This window comes from Uloborus diversus, unplaced genomic scaffold (genome assembly GCF_026930045.1).
Source record: "Uloborus diversus isolate 005 unplaced genomic scaffold, Udiv.v.3.1 scaffold_735, whole genome shotgun sequence".
Taxonomy (NCBI): Eukaryota; Metazoa; Arthropoda; class Arachnida; order Araneae; family Uloboridae; genus Uloborus; species Uloborus diversus.
Genome location: NW_026558940.1, coordinates 62,626 through 79,083, shown reverse-complemented (window position 1 = coordinate 79,083; position 16,458 = coordinate 62,626). Strand labels below are relative to the sequence as shown.

The 16,458-nt window shown below is 30.3% G+C and overlaps 2 protein-coding genes across 3 annotated transcripts in view; one reads left to right on the top strand and one right to left on the bottom strand.

Moving 5' to 3' along the window:
- The window catches only part of LOC129233795 (Golgi integral membrane protein 4-like), a 29,097-nt gene extending 15,161 nt beyond the window's left edge, over window positions 1–13,936 (bottom strand). For both annotated transcript variants that reach the window (XM_054867770.1, XM_054867771.1), the window contains exons 1-8: window positions 13,859–13,936; window positions 12,790–12,888; window positions 10,656–10,838; window positions 9,792–9,866; window positions 7,767–7,816; window positions 6,349–6,499; window positions 5,056–5,138; window positions 2,096–2,311 (exon numbers count right to left, since the gene is read on the bottom strand). In XM_054867770.1, the coding sequence (XP_054723745.1) occupies window positions 2,096–2,311; window positions 5,056–5,138; window positions 6,349–6,499; window positions 7,767–7,816; window positions 9,792–9,866; window positions 10,656–10,838; window positions 12,790–12,832 (801 nt within the window). In that variant the 5' untranslated portion in view covers window positions 12,833–12,888; window positions 13,859–13,936. The remainder of the gene's footprint in view (window positions 1–2,095; window positions 2,312–5,055; window positions 5,139–6,348; window positions 6,500–7,766; window positions 7,817–9,791; window positions 9,867–10,655; window positions 10,839–12,789; window positions 12,889–13,858) is intronic.
- Window positions 13,937–14,321: 385 nt separating this feature from the next.
- LOC129233796 (phosducin-like protein) lies at window positions 14,322–15,360 on the top strand. The gene is made up of 2 exons (XM_054867772.1): window positions 14,322–14,420; window positions 14,502–15,360. Exon 2 carries the CDS (start codon window positions 14,503–14,505, stop codon window positions 15,358–15,360), a length of 858 nt encoding a protein of 285 aa, XP_054723747.1. The 5' UTR covers window positions 14,322–14,420; window position 14,502.
- Window positions 15,361–16,458: the final 1,098 nt, after the last annotated feature.

The following is a 16,458-nucleotide window of genomic DNA, read 5'->3' as shown; positions in this document are numbered from 1 at the left end:
GTATTTTACAAGGTAAACTATCTTCAAACAAGGAAAATAAAAGATAAATTTATGAGTTTAGAAAGCATAATATAACTAATAATTTTCTTGATTTATTGGGGGGGGGCTCTGCCCCCTCAAAAATATTTTTGAGGGGGCTCGAGCCCCCTCAGGCCCCATGGAGTCGGCGCCACTGAAAACCAGGGTTGATTCAAGTTTGATTCAAAGTACATTTAATAGAAATTCTGCTACTTCACATTTTTGTTTGAGCGAGCTTTGATGCACAAAATGAAATGTATCAATTTTTATTTTTTACCAGTGATGTGACACATCATTTCCTAATGTTTTCATTATCTTTTGCATTGGTTTTTGAAAAAATTCTTAAATGCTCAACACATTTCACTGTTTAAAGTTATTCAAACCTTCCATTCTAGTGAAAAACACATTTTAAACTTATCTGATACGGCCCTGCTTGTAACAATTTATATTATTTTGCTGCTAAACATAATTGTATATTTTTTGAGCAAACAAAAAAATGGTAAAGAAAAACAAACAAAAACTTTAAACCTAGATAAAAGCAACTCATTTTAGTTACATATGAGTCATGACATTATAAATACACAGTTGCTATTTTTCAGAAAAAAATTTCGTAAACAAGAAGCACTGTAAGCAAACTATTGAAGTCTTGGGAACGATAACAGAATTAAATGTGACATTTTACAATTAAAAGAAATGTTCTAATTTTGGAGCAACAAGCTACAAAAACAGAAAATATTTTAACCACTCAAAACATCTCCCTTCAAATGAATGGTATGAGAGATAATTATATTGATGTTTTATTGCTTGATAGTTCAAAACATATTAGCAGATAGAATAACTATGGAAAAAGAAAAAACTTATCATGGAAAGCAAAGAATATGGTAATGGTTTAATTAAAAATCTGGTTCCAATTGCTAAGTTTTTAAATAAAATAATTAGAACAGACAAATAATGGATTAAGCCGTAGTTTTTTAAAATTGAAATAAAAGATTGAATCATTTACTCAATCTGCATTAGTTTAAAAAACTTTTAAATCATCTAATATTTTACTTTTTTAATTAATGCTTAATTAAATTGCAGCAGTACTAATTACATTAATTGTTTACCTGTTTTTACTTCTTGTGATAAGTAATATTATAAAAACTACCAACTATTTTCTCGCAAAAGAATGGTTTATTTAATTATTTTGTTCAATGCACTACCACATTTCAATCCTAACTTAAATGTAAATAATAAATGTGTGGCAAATAAATAAATTAAAACAAAAACAAAAAAATTAATTTGAATTTTGACATCTTGAATTCAAATTATGTTTTTTGCAATCACGAGTGTGTGTGTGTCTGTAGGCGTGTGAGCTTGTGTGTGGGGTATGTGTGTTTGTGTGCAGGGGGTATGTGTATGTGTGTGTAGGCATGTGTGTTTGTGTCTGTGTGCAGGCATGAGTGTGTAGGTAGTTGTGTGTATGAGTGTTTGTGTGTGGGGGGGGCGGGGTATGTGTATGTGTGTGTAGGCATATGTGCTTGTGTCTGTGTGCATGCAAGAATATGTGGGTAGTTGTGTGTATGTGTGTTTATGTGTGTGTATGTGTAGGTGTCCGTATGTATGCGTGTGTGTATGTGTGCATGTTTAAGTATGTGTTTGTGTGTGTGTGTGTGTGTATGGGCGTGTGTGTAGGATATGAACGCAACCTGGAGATGGCTTTCGCTAGAAGAGCAGGGGGCATCGTGAGGAGCCGGTCGCCGATGATGCTGCGGAGGGTGCTGGCGGGAAAATAAAATGATAGCACATCAAAACAGTCAAATGAAAGCAATAAGCATTCGTGATTGCTCAAAAAGAAAACATTTTGGCTGAATTCAGAGAAATCTGCTGATTTCACTATTAATTAGCATGGTATGGTGTTGAAAATAGATGCTTTTAAAGCTTGATTTCAAATGAAAATTGCTTTAATTGGAAGTCTTTATGAATAAATTGTCACACACAATTTTCAGATAAACAAAATTATCTTATTCAAAACAGGAAAACATAAAATACAGAAATAATGAACTATTAACTAGATCTTAACAAACATTAAAATTACCATGGGCTCTTGAATAGGCAGCTGGCCTTGATCAGCTTTGTCATCAATTTTAATTTCATTTTCTTCTGCGTTCTTCTTTTCATCAACCTTTTTTTCATCCTTTTTTGATGGCTCAAGGATGTTAGGTGTATTTTTATGAGTTTTCAATGATTCCTGACAAGTGTTCAGTTCATTTTGTATTTGTTGCTGTTGTAACTGGCATAAATTTTTTTCACTCTACAAAGTCAATGAAAAAAAACCAGACATAAACTAAAAATATACACAAAAAACAATCTTCATGTAAAATTATAATTTTTGCCTATTTATGCATGAATGTTTCAATAAATTTTTAAGTGCACATCTTTCAGTGTGAAAGCAATCATATCTCAACTGCACTCAACTGCCTTGGATAAAATCTTCTGAAAGATTACAGAATTATATTTATAAATTATTTAAAAGTTTTTAAATTGAGAACTGATAAAAAAATTGCTGCTGCAATCTTCCATTATTTTTTGAAAATATAGTAAACAAGGAAGAAAATGCAATCTTTAACCATATTTAGGAAGCGAAAATGGCAAAAATTTAGTCAATTTTGAAAGATCCAACAACATATTATAATTTAGTTAAATTACTTATAATTTTATAAGTTAATGCTAAGAATAAAATATTGTAAAGTAACACTGAGATATAAACCAGTTTTTTATTTAATAGAAAAAAAATAACTGGTTTTTGGACACTTGTTAAAATTATGAAATAGTAAACATACACTGAAAATTATTAAAAATATGAAGTAGTTTGACAAAAGTCATTAATTTTACTAACTTAAACAACAATTCAAGCAGATTATTAACTTACAAGAATATTAGAGCAAACACAGTGAAGCACCATTTATCAATTATACGTTTTTTAAATTGGTCTCCACGGAGTCTGATACACATTAACCTATACCTATTATACGTTTTTTCATTAGTATGCTTTTTTCGTATAGTCCCTTAAAAACGTACAAAGGGTGCTTCACAGTACATACAACAAACACAAAAATTTATGAACCAATAGTTTTATTGCTTAGATATATACAGTAGAGCCATGTTTTAGGCGGAGGTTATGTTCTACGAAAATGCTGCGTATATTAAAAGTTGATAGTAGTATTAAATGGGGATTAGGTTCCCCCTAAAAAAAAATGTTTCATTCTAGTGACAGATAAATATATAATAAGTTTAAAGTATACTACAGTATGAGACCCCAATTTTGGAAGACCTGAAAAGTATTTTGAGTATTTCTTCCCTGTTAAAAATTTTTTATGAAAAACACTAAAATTTCAGCTTTCTAAACTTGTTTTCTCCCTTAAATTTTAGCAAAAGAAGTACAGGAGTCCTATTGCCCTCAGATCTCATTTGTGCATGTAAATGGGCAAAATTATATCTAAAGAGTTAAACTTTACATAGAATTGAAAAGAAGTGCAGCTCCCATGAGCTCATATGCAAATTATGAACCGACAAACATTATCTGAACTGAAAGTGCTATTCACTACAAGTTCCTTTAATTGAGTATGTAAACTATCCCTACATTTTTTACTTAAAAGGTCGCACAGCGTAAAAACTTTCACAATTAATTCAATTGAAACTTCTTCGTCTGACTTACCCTGTTGTACTATTGTAGAATATATTGCAGATCAACCAATGCCAGATTTAGTAAACTGGGTTTTTCTATTTACTAACTACAGAGTTTATTGAAGTTTGCTTTGTGACTGAAACTGAGCTGGAAAATTTACAGTGGAAGCTCGATTACCCTAAAATTACCGGAGGTAATTGAGACTACTAGTGCCTCAGATGTCTGAAATCTTGGTTAGTAGAAATTTCGTATAAAAGCTTATCAGGATCGCAAATTTTTGAAATACCATACCACAGACCATTTTTAAATGATGAAAATGAATATTAAAAACCAATGTTTTAAAGTTTTTAACTAAAACAAGAAAATGACTTGTAGTAAGTTTTAAAAAGCCAATTAAATATTTTTACAATGCCAAGTTAAAAATCGAATGATGCATTTAACAAAACACAAGTTTCCAGAAAATATTATTTTTATTTTCAAACTTCAAATTTATCATTTTAAGAAATTTACATTATTTAAAAGAAAAAAGTTTGTTACTTTTCTTTGTAAAACTCCCGAATTTCTGTCAATAGCTGCCTGATCAATGGCAAAAAAATGGTCGTCATTATCAGCTCAGTTAATAGCAACCTCGGTTAATTGAGGTTCTGCTGTACTTTTTTTAATTGCAAAGAGAACCCTGGATTATATGGTATACCGGAAAATTCGAATTTCCTGACAGGCTGGTCAACCTGTTTTATTTTCGGCATGCTGGCTAATGCAGGGTAATACAGCATAATATGTACAGTACGTTCAAAAAGTCTTTGACACATTTTAAAATTCATAGAAAAGCAACAAATTGTTGATATGAACATGAAGTTTGTGAATAATGCTTCACCCACTTATTTTCTTTTTTTGTGTGTGTGTTCATTTGTGTCAAATTGCGTAACAGTGCTAGCATTGAAGATCTGAAAATGAAATGACTTCAGTAAGCTTAACTGCTCCGCACTCCATGCTGGCTAGAACTAAGAACTTGAGTACCGTTTAGATGTGGTTTGAGTAACAATTGGTGCACCTATTCAACTGTAGTAATGAAAGGTATTGCTTTCTGATTAATAAAATGATTAACATGGCACATTATGTTTCTTTGCCTAGCTGTGACAGTACAGCTCCACCTTCAAATGCACTTTGGAAGTGTTTTTCCCTTTTTTTTATGATGTCATAAAAAATTTGTGAACCTGTGAAGTATTCTTGTGCAAAATATAAATTCATACGACAATTAGCTGCTTTTCTATGATTTTTTCAAATGCGTCAAGAACTTTTCGGACTCCCTGAATACATAATGGCTGCAATATCACATTCTAAAATGTATTTTACAAAACATCAATACTTACTGCATGTTGTTCTAATTTCCAAACAAATGCATTATTTGACATCTCCAACTTATCTTTTTCATTCAAAAGTTCACTAATGTGAGCTGTAAAAAAAATTCTGAATAAGCTAAAGCAAAAATAGTTGAGCTTAAAAGAAATACCATGATAATTTCTTCAGGAAAACAATTTTAAAAGCTTTAATGATCCTCTTTCTGCACTTAGCTTCTTTGAAGCTTATTGCTGAAGAATCGTTCACCAATTAGCTTTTTTCACTTATTAATTTTCACTGCCTTAAAACTATTAAAATTTGTTTGTGATAGGAACTCGACATAAAAAAATCATATACAGTAAAACCTCCCGAACTGGCCATCCTTGTTTAACAGCCACCCCTGTCAATGGCCAATTTTCCACAGCACAGAACTTTCTATGCCAGGGTCTCCAAACTTTTTGTATGAAAGGCAATTTTGGAAAATTTCTTGAGAGGTGCGAGCCAATACCCAAAACAGAGGTAGTTCATCATACAAAATGTAGCTCAGAATCACAGACAAATTTGTGAAGTAAAACCAATTGAAACATGAAAAATTATTTTTTTAAAGGTAAAAATCAATTTGGAAAAATAAAAGTGATTCATGTAAAACTGAAATCCTTTCTTTATATGATTGAGGCTAATTAGCAGAAGATATTATCCCTGCATTTATTATAACTACTATTTTTGCAATGATTAACAGAAAAGTTGTTAACAGAATACAATAGAGTTCATTGACTTTTTCTTTCGGAAGCTTGGTAATAAGTCAGGTAAATTTTGTGAATGGTTTTGGCTTCAACTAACAAGGATACAACTCGATAGAAGTTTTCAAAAGTTCTCAACAGAAGATAAAATATAGGAAGGCTTGAAAATCACTGTCAAAACAAATTTATTAATGTCTAAGCAGTAAAATAGCACAGTAGTGAAAAATGAAAGAGAAGGGACGGTAAATGGATTTCAAAAGAATAAAAAATCAGGGTGGGGCTTAGAAGCATAGTAATATATAAAATGCTTAAATTTCACTCCTTATATGTAAAAGTTTGCAATTATGTGTCATTAATCAAGATCAACTATATTCGGAGCTTATAAAGCTCGTACATAAAATACATGAAATTTGATACTGAATTTTGTGATTACATGAGACGGAACACAGAATGATCCAAAACTAAGAATATTCACTAAAATCTTTAGAATATGGCACATAAAATACAGAAATCCAATGGAAATTTGAGACGAACAAAACAAGCACTTTTATCCCATAAGAATCATTAATCAATTTGTAATCTTACTCTGTAACTTTTCTATTTCAGCATCCTTTTGGCTTTGTACAGTCTTTAACTGTTCTTTTAAAGCATTTTCCGCCTGTGTTTTGTCATCTTCCAACTCTGCATAATTTGTTTTCAACTGCGAAACCTGAGCCTCAAGTTTTTGATCCTTGTCCTGAAAATGCAGAAAAAAAAAAAAAAAAAAATTAAAGAAATATTGGCGAAAAATATATCTCACAAAATTCATTTATATATTTATTTTAAAAAGCAGCTGTTTGGGCTTTTTATTGAAACTTAAAAAACCAGATTTCAGAAAATGAGAGCTTTTCAAAAAGATACTTTAAAAAAAATATTACTAAATAAGAATATGGAATGAGAAAAATAATTTAGTTATAGCAAAAAAAAGAATTAAATATATATATATATATATATATATATGAACAAATGTATTTGCATTTGATGATGACAGGGCAGGTACACTATTTGCACTTTTAAGACCTTTCTAGGACTCATCACGACATAAATCAAGGATGTGAAGCGACTGAAATAAGTTGAACTAAATTAAACACAAGACAAGTTAAAAAAGAGCATTTAAAACTATTTAATTTTCAGTTCACTAACAAATAAATAAACCTTCTGCTGCCCAAAAATTATTCCCTGTAGAAAAAAAATACTTAGATGCCCAGAATCTTAACTAAAATATTTAAATGCAAATATAGACTTGCACCAGTACCAATAACATAAATATGAAGCACTAAAATATTGCAACACTAAAGTCACACTGGTCAAAAAAAAAAGAAATAATGCCCCTATAGGGAAACATAATAATAAATTAAGATGAGAAATGAGAATCACAGTGGAATGCAGAGAGTTAACTTTATATGTAATACTGCAAAAATCTTAAATAGCAAGCTTAATGTAATTATGTGCCAAGACAGGAAAAAAAAAAAAAGAACTGAAACCTTAGTATAAAATAATAAATATTTTTAGCAGTAGAACATTTTTGTCAGCCAATATAAATATTTTATTTATTCTCAGCAACTACAATTTTTAAAGACACATAAAATATTAAATTTAAATACTTTTAAGCTAGAGTGTTTTAAATTAAAAACGCTTTTAATATTTATATATTTGTATTGACTTTTGCTGTTTTCTCCACGAAGAACTTTCTACATCAAATGCTTTACTACACCACTTATGGGAATCAGAAAATCATATACTTTCCCGATGATTTTGCATATTATCTCAATTTCCAAAGACTTTCAAGAGCTTGAAAATAATAATATTAATAATAATTCCAGGACTTTCAAGTGTTTCCAAGTTGCATACACACCCAGTGAAGAATAAACAAATATTTGGTTTCATTAATAAAATATTAGGCATTTTAAAAAATAATCTTTAAAAAGTTCTACTTGATTTCAAAAAGGGAATGTGAGCATTACTTTTTCTTCTTGCAGCTTGAATTCTAACTCATGAACTTGTCTGTCGTACACTAAATAAAAATAATAATAATAATAATAATCACTACGTTAAAAACACATAAGTATACACAACTAAATTTTTCTGAAAAATAAAAAAAGCTCAAAATTGCTGTATAAACCATGATATACAGCATTTACAATGACTGTAAACAGTACAAAGAAATCAGGCAGATACTTCTAATACATGACACTAAAGTTACTTAGTACTTAGTTAAGTAACTGAGTGAAGGTTGTAGGCTGTAATTGGCAAAAAAATATTTGGGGGAATGCTCCTTTTGACAGGGTAGATGTCATAGTTGACGGATGTTTATTAAGCTAAATAAAATCAGTTTAGATGGTTTCTGTGGGGATCTTTAATTTAAAAAGCATGCTTTTATCAACTAAAACAGAGAGAGAGAGAGATAAGTGTTTTGGAACCAAATTTACATTAAGCTTGTATTATTTTTACAATAACCAAATACTTCATTGAAAGGCATACCCCCGCATTCCCTTCCAACTACAGCACTACCACCAACCATCTCTATGTTTCTTGTTCTTAACTTCTCAATCAAGATAATTCTGTAAACGTTGTTACTCTGCCAGCACAGTGTCAATGCAAAGAATACAACTTGCACTCGCTATTATTTTGTGAATTAAGTTGAATGTTGGTGGAAGATAAAATATTTGGATTAATTACCCTATTTGTGGAACATAACTATTATGGATAGGCCGAAGATTGATAAGAGGAAAATTCATTTAATGCAATTTAATTTACACAATAGAATAATAGTGTTAAATTGAATATAAACCCAGTGAAATCCCGTTACAATGAACTTCAAGGAAACCCAAATTTTGTTTGTTCTAATGGGGATTTCGTAGTAACGGAATTCACGTAATGTATTCAACATTAAATCAGGATTGAAAGTGTATTTTGTTGAAATGGAAATTTTGTTGAATTGCTATTGGTTGTCACAGAATTTCACTGTACATAATTATGTCAATAAGTTTAAACAAATAACATTTTAAAAAGTATTTTTAAAAAATATAACAATCATAAACCTGCTTAAATTGAAATTCAATTTTGTAGTGTCTGACTTAAATGTAAGTAAAAAGTCACAACACAATTTCAAGGTGGTTTCTTCAATGCTTTCACGCCCCTGGATCTAGTAGTTGATTTCAGGCCAAGAGCAATTTTGTACATCATGGAAGTAAAATGCAGAGGAGTTACACTTCATTGATAAGTATGATACTAACATAAAAGTTTAACTTATTCAAAAGTAAACAATAATATTTTTCCCATAACATTCGGGAAAAAAAAGAAGAAATCTATCAAATGCTCACTTTGTAAAATTCAAAAAGAAAGTACCATCATCTTGATAATATTAAGAAACAACAATCAAGTTAAAAGTTTTATACATCTAACAATAACAAACATGCTCAAAGGATGAATTATTTCAAGACAATTTAGAATAAACATTTTTAAAAAACACAATAAATACTTTATGATTGCATTCATTTAAAGTCAATTTAAAAAATATTTTAATTAAAAATAAATATAATTTCCTTATGTGTCTTAGAAACCAAAAACAAAAAATAACTAAGTCCTAAATCCCCCCTTCCCAAATAAATAAATAAATAAAAATATAAATAAGAGAAAGAAGAAGTCAAATTAAAACGAGAGCTCTCCAACAGACAGTGAACAAATTACAGAGAAAATAAATGCTGAATGTCTAGACACTAACCTTGAAACCAAACTAAATGTAGACTACACGTTACAAAGGTTTAAAATTTCACAGGCATAAGCAAACAGCTTGCAGTTGTCAAATGTGAAAGCACCTTTAATTATTTAATCTCTCAATTTAATTTAATTTTGGGTGCATCAATAAAACTTTTAGTAATACAATGGAACCTTGTTACTAGAAGTTTTGAACTTAAGACAGGTGGACCATAATAGTTATTTCATGTTAACCGGATTTCATCTTATCTAATAAGTTATTAAATCATTACCTTCTTTAGTCTGCTTATGATCTGTTTTCTCTTGTTGTAGTGATTTTTCTAATCGATTTTTATGTTCATACACAACTGAAAAAAAAAAGGACAGTTAAATATAGTGTCTGCATAAGTTTCTGAAAAAATTATAATCAATGAATTGCAAGCAAAAAAAAAAAAAAAAAAAGATTGCATGAATTGAATAAATCATACAAACAAAGTCAATACAAATTAATAATCTGATTAGGCAACATTATCTGTTCTTAAAATCTTCTTTGTTTTAGAAGTAGCTGATCTAATAGTAGTAGATAAATATTATTAGAAATATTTATCTACATTTAATACCAGCAAAAATCCCTAATGCGATATGTATATCCATACCAAATGGTTAATTTTACATGTTTTAGTCTGAGAGGGAAACCGTCAAAGCGTAACCAACAAAAACTAATTTTTATGCCATTACTTGCATAAGAGTGTTTAACTTGTTGTAATACAAATCTTATTAAAAAAATTGTCATATTATGATTTAATATTTGAAAACATAAAAAGTATTTTTAATGGTTACAAGTGTATGAAAAACTGTTTGAATGTACATGAACATTCATGCAAATTCAATATTTTAAGATGATAAAAAAAGTATCAGATAAAAGTATATGTAAGGAAAGAGCTCAAAATAAATATATAAGAACAAAACTGACACTTCATTGACTTTAAGAAACGATGGATAATAAATGCTGCTGTAGAGAACTTTTTTTCTGTCCTTTTCTACATAAAAAGTAAGAAAAAAGTTAGAAATATCTCTTCAGTGAAAAGACATTTCACAAATGATTATATAAAATGCAAGCGTAAACGTTTCTGAAATAAATAATTAACTGTTGTTACCTTGAAGCTGTGCTGATAAAGAATCTCTTTGTTGTTGACATTTTTCATTGATGCCTTCTAATTCTTTTAAACTAGAATGTGTACTACTTAGCATAAATACAATAAAGCAAAGGACCCCAAGAACAGCAACATATACAAATAATTTTCCTCGAGAATTCCTCATTATCACAATAAAAACAGGATCTAAGAAAATTGAAAAAGAAATAAGATAAATGAAGAAAAATATATTAAGTTTTGTCATTCAAAAAAGTAAGACACACCTTGAAACAATTGCAACAACAATGCCTACATTAAAGTAACAGAAACATCAATAAGAAGCTTCAAAAATGATAAGAGTCCATATCAATTATTTTTTCAGTTTTATCCAAAAAATTTCACGATCCCTAATTATATTCGAAAAGATTTTCAAAGATGAAAAAAAAAATCATTATTATATACAAAATTAACTTCCTTTTCAAAGTAGTGTGAGCAGGGGTTTGCTGATATACATGATACATATCCGATATTTTCAATTTATTCCCTTGAAATGTGACATTTGCAATACAAAATTATGCACATCAATACTATTCTTTTATTATTAAAAATAACCTAAAAGTATATCATGGTTTAATATCTCATTAATATAATGCAGTAATATGACATTCTGCTGCAGGCAGGTTAATTGCAATATCTGCATAAATCTGCTTTTGAGACATTTGAAGAAATGCATTTTGGATCCAATAATAAAAATAGGGAAATGTTGGAATAAGACTGTTTCAAGCTTATGTTTCAGCGTAAACCAAATAAGCAAGCTTGTACAACACCTAGCACACCTAGTGCACACTGCCACATCTGCAAAAACTACTTTTCGAGAAAAATCAATTTAAATGTAATGCACCTTAGCTTAAACTCTTATAGTATGACACACTGACACAACTCAAAAATAAGGGAAAAAGACTTTATTTGTGGTTGTTTTGCATTTTAATAGCACTAAATAAAAATGCACCAGGACATGTTTATAACTCAAAATTGACAATTTTTGACTTCTGGTGGTGTTGTATTGACAAAAATGCAAAAAAAAAAAAAAAAAACCTAAACGGATATAGTCAGTTTTTCACAGAGCATATGAATATAATTGTCAATCGGCAGTATAATAGTCAGTACCAATATTGGTTGTGCTATTGTTTAATTTTAAAACATTAAACTATTACATCTTGAAAATGATTCTAAATATCATTCATATGAAAATACCATTTAAACTACAAAAAATTTTGCATGAAATATTTAGACTGAAAGGAACATTAGTTTTAATTTCATACATTTTGATATCATAAAATAAACAACAGTGGTTTGAGGATGCATTTGCTGTAAAAAAAGTCGTTATGTGGAGTTGATTGAAAATTTTTGATTTAGATCAAGATCAGGGTCGGATCTGTGTACCCGCAGAGTGGGGGATGGGCACGGCCTTAAAGGGCCAAATGGCCCAAGGAATTGGAAAAAAAAAGTAGCACTAATAGTAGTACACGTGTATGAGTAGGATATTAACGCAACTTGGAGACGGTTTTCGCTAGAGGAGCAGCATCGGGAGGGACTGGTCGACGGTGGTGCTGCAGAGGGAGGCGGGGAGGGGGGGGGGGGAAATAAAATCATAGGAACATCAAAACCATCAAGTGAGAACAATAATCAAAATGATTGCTTAAAAAAAAAAATTCAAAAATTAAGTCATGAAAATTTTGTTATGAAACAGTGTAATGGGGGGGGGGGTATTCAACTTCCCGGGTCCCTTCCAAAAGAATTTTCAGTATCCGCCCCTGCTAACATGAACAAATTGAATCAAAATAGCATAAAATAAGTACTTAAGTACAAAAAATGCAAATGCAATATAAAAGCAACAAATTTCAGTTCAAAATAAGTTGCACTGCACTAGATTTTTATGCTGTACTAGTTTTCAGTTGTTGTGTGAGTCATGCAATGAATTAATCATACATTAAATGTCAATTCTTAAAATAGTATTTTATTGTAAAGGTAAACTTTTTACTTAAACAACATGGAAAAATAAGATAAAAATAACTACATTTTCAGAAATACAAACAAGGCAAAAAGATAACAGATGATTTTAAACATCTTGTTATTTTTTTTAAAAATTGATACATACTAGATGTAGGTAAAGATTCTGATTCTCCCATATGAGATTTCATCAAAACAAGCTTTCAAGCATCTGGAAATGATACTACTATGCCAAACATTTCGAAACCTAGATGATGAAGAAAATACTATGATTAAGCCAATAGCAACAATGTTTTCATAGGTAAAATAATTTTGTCGAACTTGCTCAACCCATATCAATTCAGTACTAAAAGTTAGGTTAATGATCAAAATTAATGTTCAATAATATCAGTAGATGTAGACTACAAAAATTTTAAAGAAGTCAAACATATCTTTGATCTCGAGAAAAGCTTTTTTCTATGATCAAAACTCACCTATGATCATACATTGTAATTTGGGGATGTCTATAACTGATGTATATAACTTTCCAACAATCCCCTCCCCCCTATGTTTGTCACAAAGTGTCTACTTTGCAATTTCTCATTCTCCTGTCACATGTCACAGAGTATTTCAAAAAATTCCTTATTTCACACTTTTTGTCACAATTTCACGAGCCCTTCTCTGCACAAAAAGGTACCGGAGCAGAATTTCAAAACCTTTGCATAAGAAGTTTCACTTCAACAAATTATCTTTCTTCTTATAATATAGATCATAACCTCAACTAAGGCTTGATTACGGTTATTGAAACAACTTACTTTAACTTCATTTCCAGCAACTAAATTGCACATTCTCGGAATTTGATTTCGTTAGTTTTAGTAATTAAGATAAGTTTCAGCTGACAGTAAGACATTTAGCACACGATCAGGCATTCTTATCGTTTAAACTTTTAAATCCATCCATTTTAACTAATAATTTCATACCATTTTAATAAAAGACATAAATGCAAGCGTCTACACAATTTGATGAAATGTGCTGATGAAAATCACGATTTTAGTAATCTGAACAACTCTTTTTGACACCGGTTGAGTCAAATTTATTAATGATTTCCAATGATAATTTTACCCAGTCTAGAACTCGTATTCTTTCTGAAACTTTAGAACATAATAGAAAGCGATCGAAAATATAATTAAATAAAAATAGAGTGCACGGATAAATATTATGATTAAAATAAGATTTACCGAAGTTTCAATCATACAGCATCAGCATTAGACACGTACGGTAACAGTAAACAATCTGAGCAAGCTGAAATAATAAACACGGTGGCGGTTTAAAGGGATAGACTGACAGAAATAGAAGTTTAGATGTTGATATTGGCTTGAATGTTGGTGAATATTGTTGATGATTTGAATTATTCGACTGTAGTACTTTCGGGGAGTCTTTTCATTCTTTTCATCTTCTGAAGGACTTATTTTCTACGAAAGCATTACCTACATCATTTCACAACTTCATTAAAAGGTTTAATTGTAGCTTGAGAAAAAAATTTTTGGTTAAATTGAAAATTACTCAATATTTTAAACCAAATTGGCTTTCTTACAATCATGTTTTCGTTTCATTATTAACAAATGTCTTCCCCCATCACAGTCCATTGTTGTATCATTAACTGCTACTTCAACTTTTGTTTCTACTGCTCGTTTTGTTTCCGTCGGCTCGTAGTTTTAATAAACAAAGTACGTTTCTATAAATCGACTTTCTTTTTCCCAAAAAGGCTTTAAAGTCTTCTTAATTGCCCTTAATAGACAGGTAAGGCTTATTATTTTTTGGTATTCGTTGTATTTTTACGCGCCAAAGTTCGAAATCTGAAAATAAATTTTTTTCTTAAAGCATGACTACACTGGATGATAAGTTATTAGGTGAAAAAACTCATTACTATTGTAGCAGTAGCAGTGAGGATGAAGGAGAAGAAGAATCTAACAAAGTTTCTCAAATTGCGAGCCCAACATTCATTCCTTCTCAGGAATTGAACGAATGGGATGGTTCTGCTGCAAATACTGGCCCTAAAGGAGTCATTAAAGATTGGCAAAGGTACAAACAGTTAGAAACGGAGAAGCGTGAGGAACAAGATCAAGAAAAACTGGCATTAATGAAAAAACTCTCTCTAACTTGTCAATCTGTTAAAGATGAAGAAAAATTACAACGCCAGGAAGAAGACTTGGAGAAAGAATTAGCTGAGCTGTTCGATGATAAAATATTAGAAGAATTTAAACTCATGCATATGCAACAGATGATAAACCAGCATTGTAAACCTTCAAAATATGGCAGTGTATTTGAGATCAACAGCGGACAAGAATATTTGGATGCTATTGATCAAGCTGAGAAATCAACAACTGTTATTATGTACATATACAGCGAGCGAGAAAAAATTAATAAACTGATGCATCAAAGTGTGCAGATTCTTGCAATAGATTATCCTGAAGTAAAATTTTGCTGTGTAGAAGTGTCTGTCGCGGGGTTAAGCAGACACTTTGAAAGGAAAGGTGTTCCTGCTATTCTTGTGTACAAAGGTGGTGTTCTTATGGGGAATTTTGTTCGTATTACTGATGAATTGGGTGATGAATTTGTTACTTCAGATTTAGAAAATTACCTCTTGGAACATGGTATGTTGCCTGACCACAGTCTATTGTTCTCATCCTTAAGGAAAGCTGCAAATGACGATAAAAATGATGACTCAGATTCTGATTAGTTTTTGAGTTTGAAAAATTGTGATGTATTATGCATCACATTTTTGAAGGAGCAAGTTTGATATCTTTTTCATACCTTTAACTTATAATCTTTTCATTATAGGGAGGTAGGGTACGTTGGACCGTGGGGCATGTTGGACCGGTCTCAATTATTTTAATGTTATTAATATTTTTTATTTTATTTTATGACCAACAAATAGCACCTATGGTCCTACAAATCCTATAATGAAATCATGTGGTACAGTTAAATTGATTTATTCCAGAAAGTGTTATTTCAGTAGTCCTGAGTAATTTTCAGAAAACTTTATTTTTATTAATGGTTTTCCTCAAGATTGCGGGAAAAAATTGAACTACTTTCTTAAAGTAAGCACTTTAGTACGATATAATTGGCATTTTTTCCATTTTTTGTTAAAAAGAAAAAAATTATGACATCACTTTTTCAGACTAAGAAGGTGTGGTAGGTTGGTCCACTCTTTGTAGGGCACGTTGGACTCAACAAATCTGCCCCACATAATTTTAAAACTTTTTTGCTCGTAAATCTTAATAATTATAACAACATTCTATGATTTTTCATTTGATTTTTAAAAAATAATTGCATACTAATGGTGAGTGCTTATTGCTGTTTTTAAATAAATATGATTTATCGAAAAATCAATTTAATAGTTTATAATTGCTCTCGAAACTTAATATTTTTCACTCTGCACACAACAGAGAATAAGGTAGTTACAAAGTTTAATAGTATTTAGCATTAAAATTGTAACAAATGTTGTTTGAGTTATGTGGTCCAACATGCCCAACCAGTCAGACCAACGTACCCCACCCATAGGGCAAGTTGGTCCACTTTACGAGGTTCCGTTAAAAAGTTAATATATAAAAAAAAGTTTATCAATTCAACACTTCCAAAATGAACTGTGGTGTTGAGAAGTGTTTAGTGAAACCGATTGTAGGAAATCGAACTAATCATTAAATTTTTTGATGAGATAAAAAATAATAAGTAAAAAAGCAGACCAACGTGCCCCACTTCTCATTATATCTTTTTTTTTTTTTTTTTTTGTCGCATTTTAGGCTGGTTTATCATGTAACTGAGTTTTGAGAAATAT

What these genes read in the sequence shown, in the direction of transcription:
- LOC129233796 (XM_054867772.1), top strand. Translation starts at nt 14,503, where the DNA reads ATGACTACACTGGATGATAAGTTATTAGGTGAAAAAACTCATTACTAT.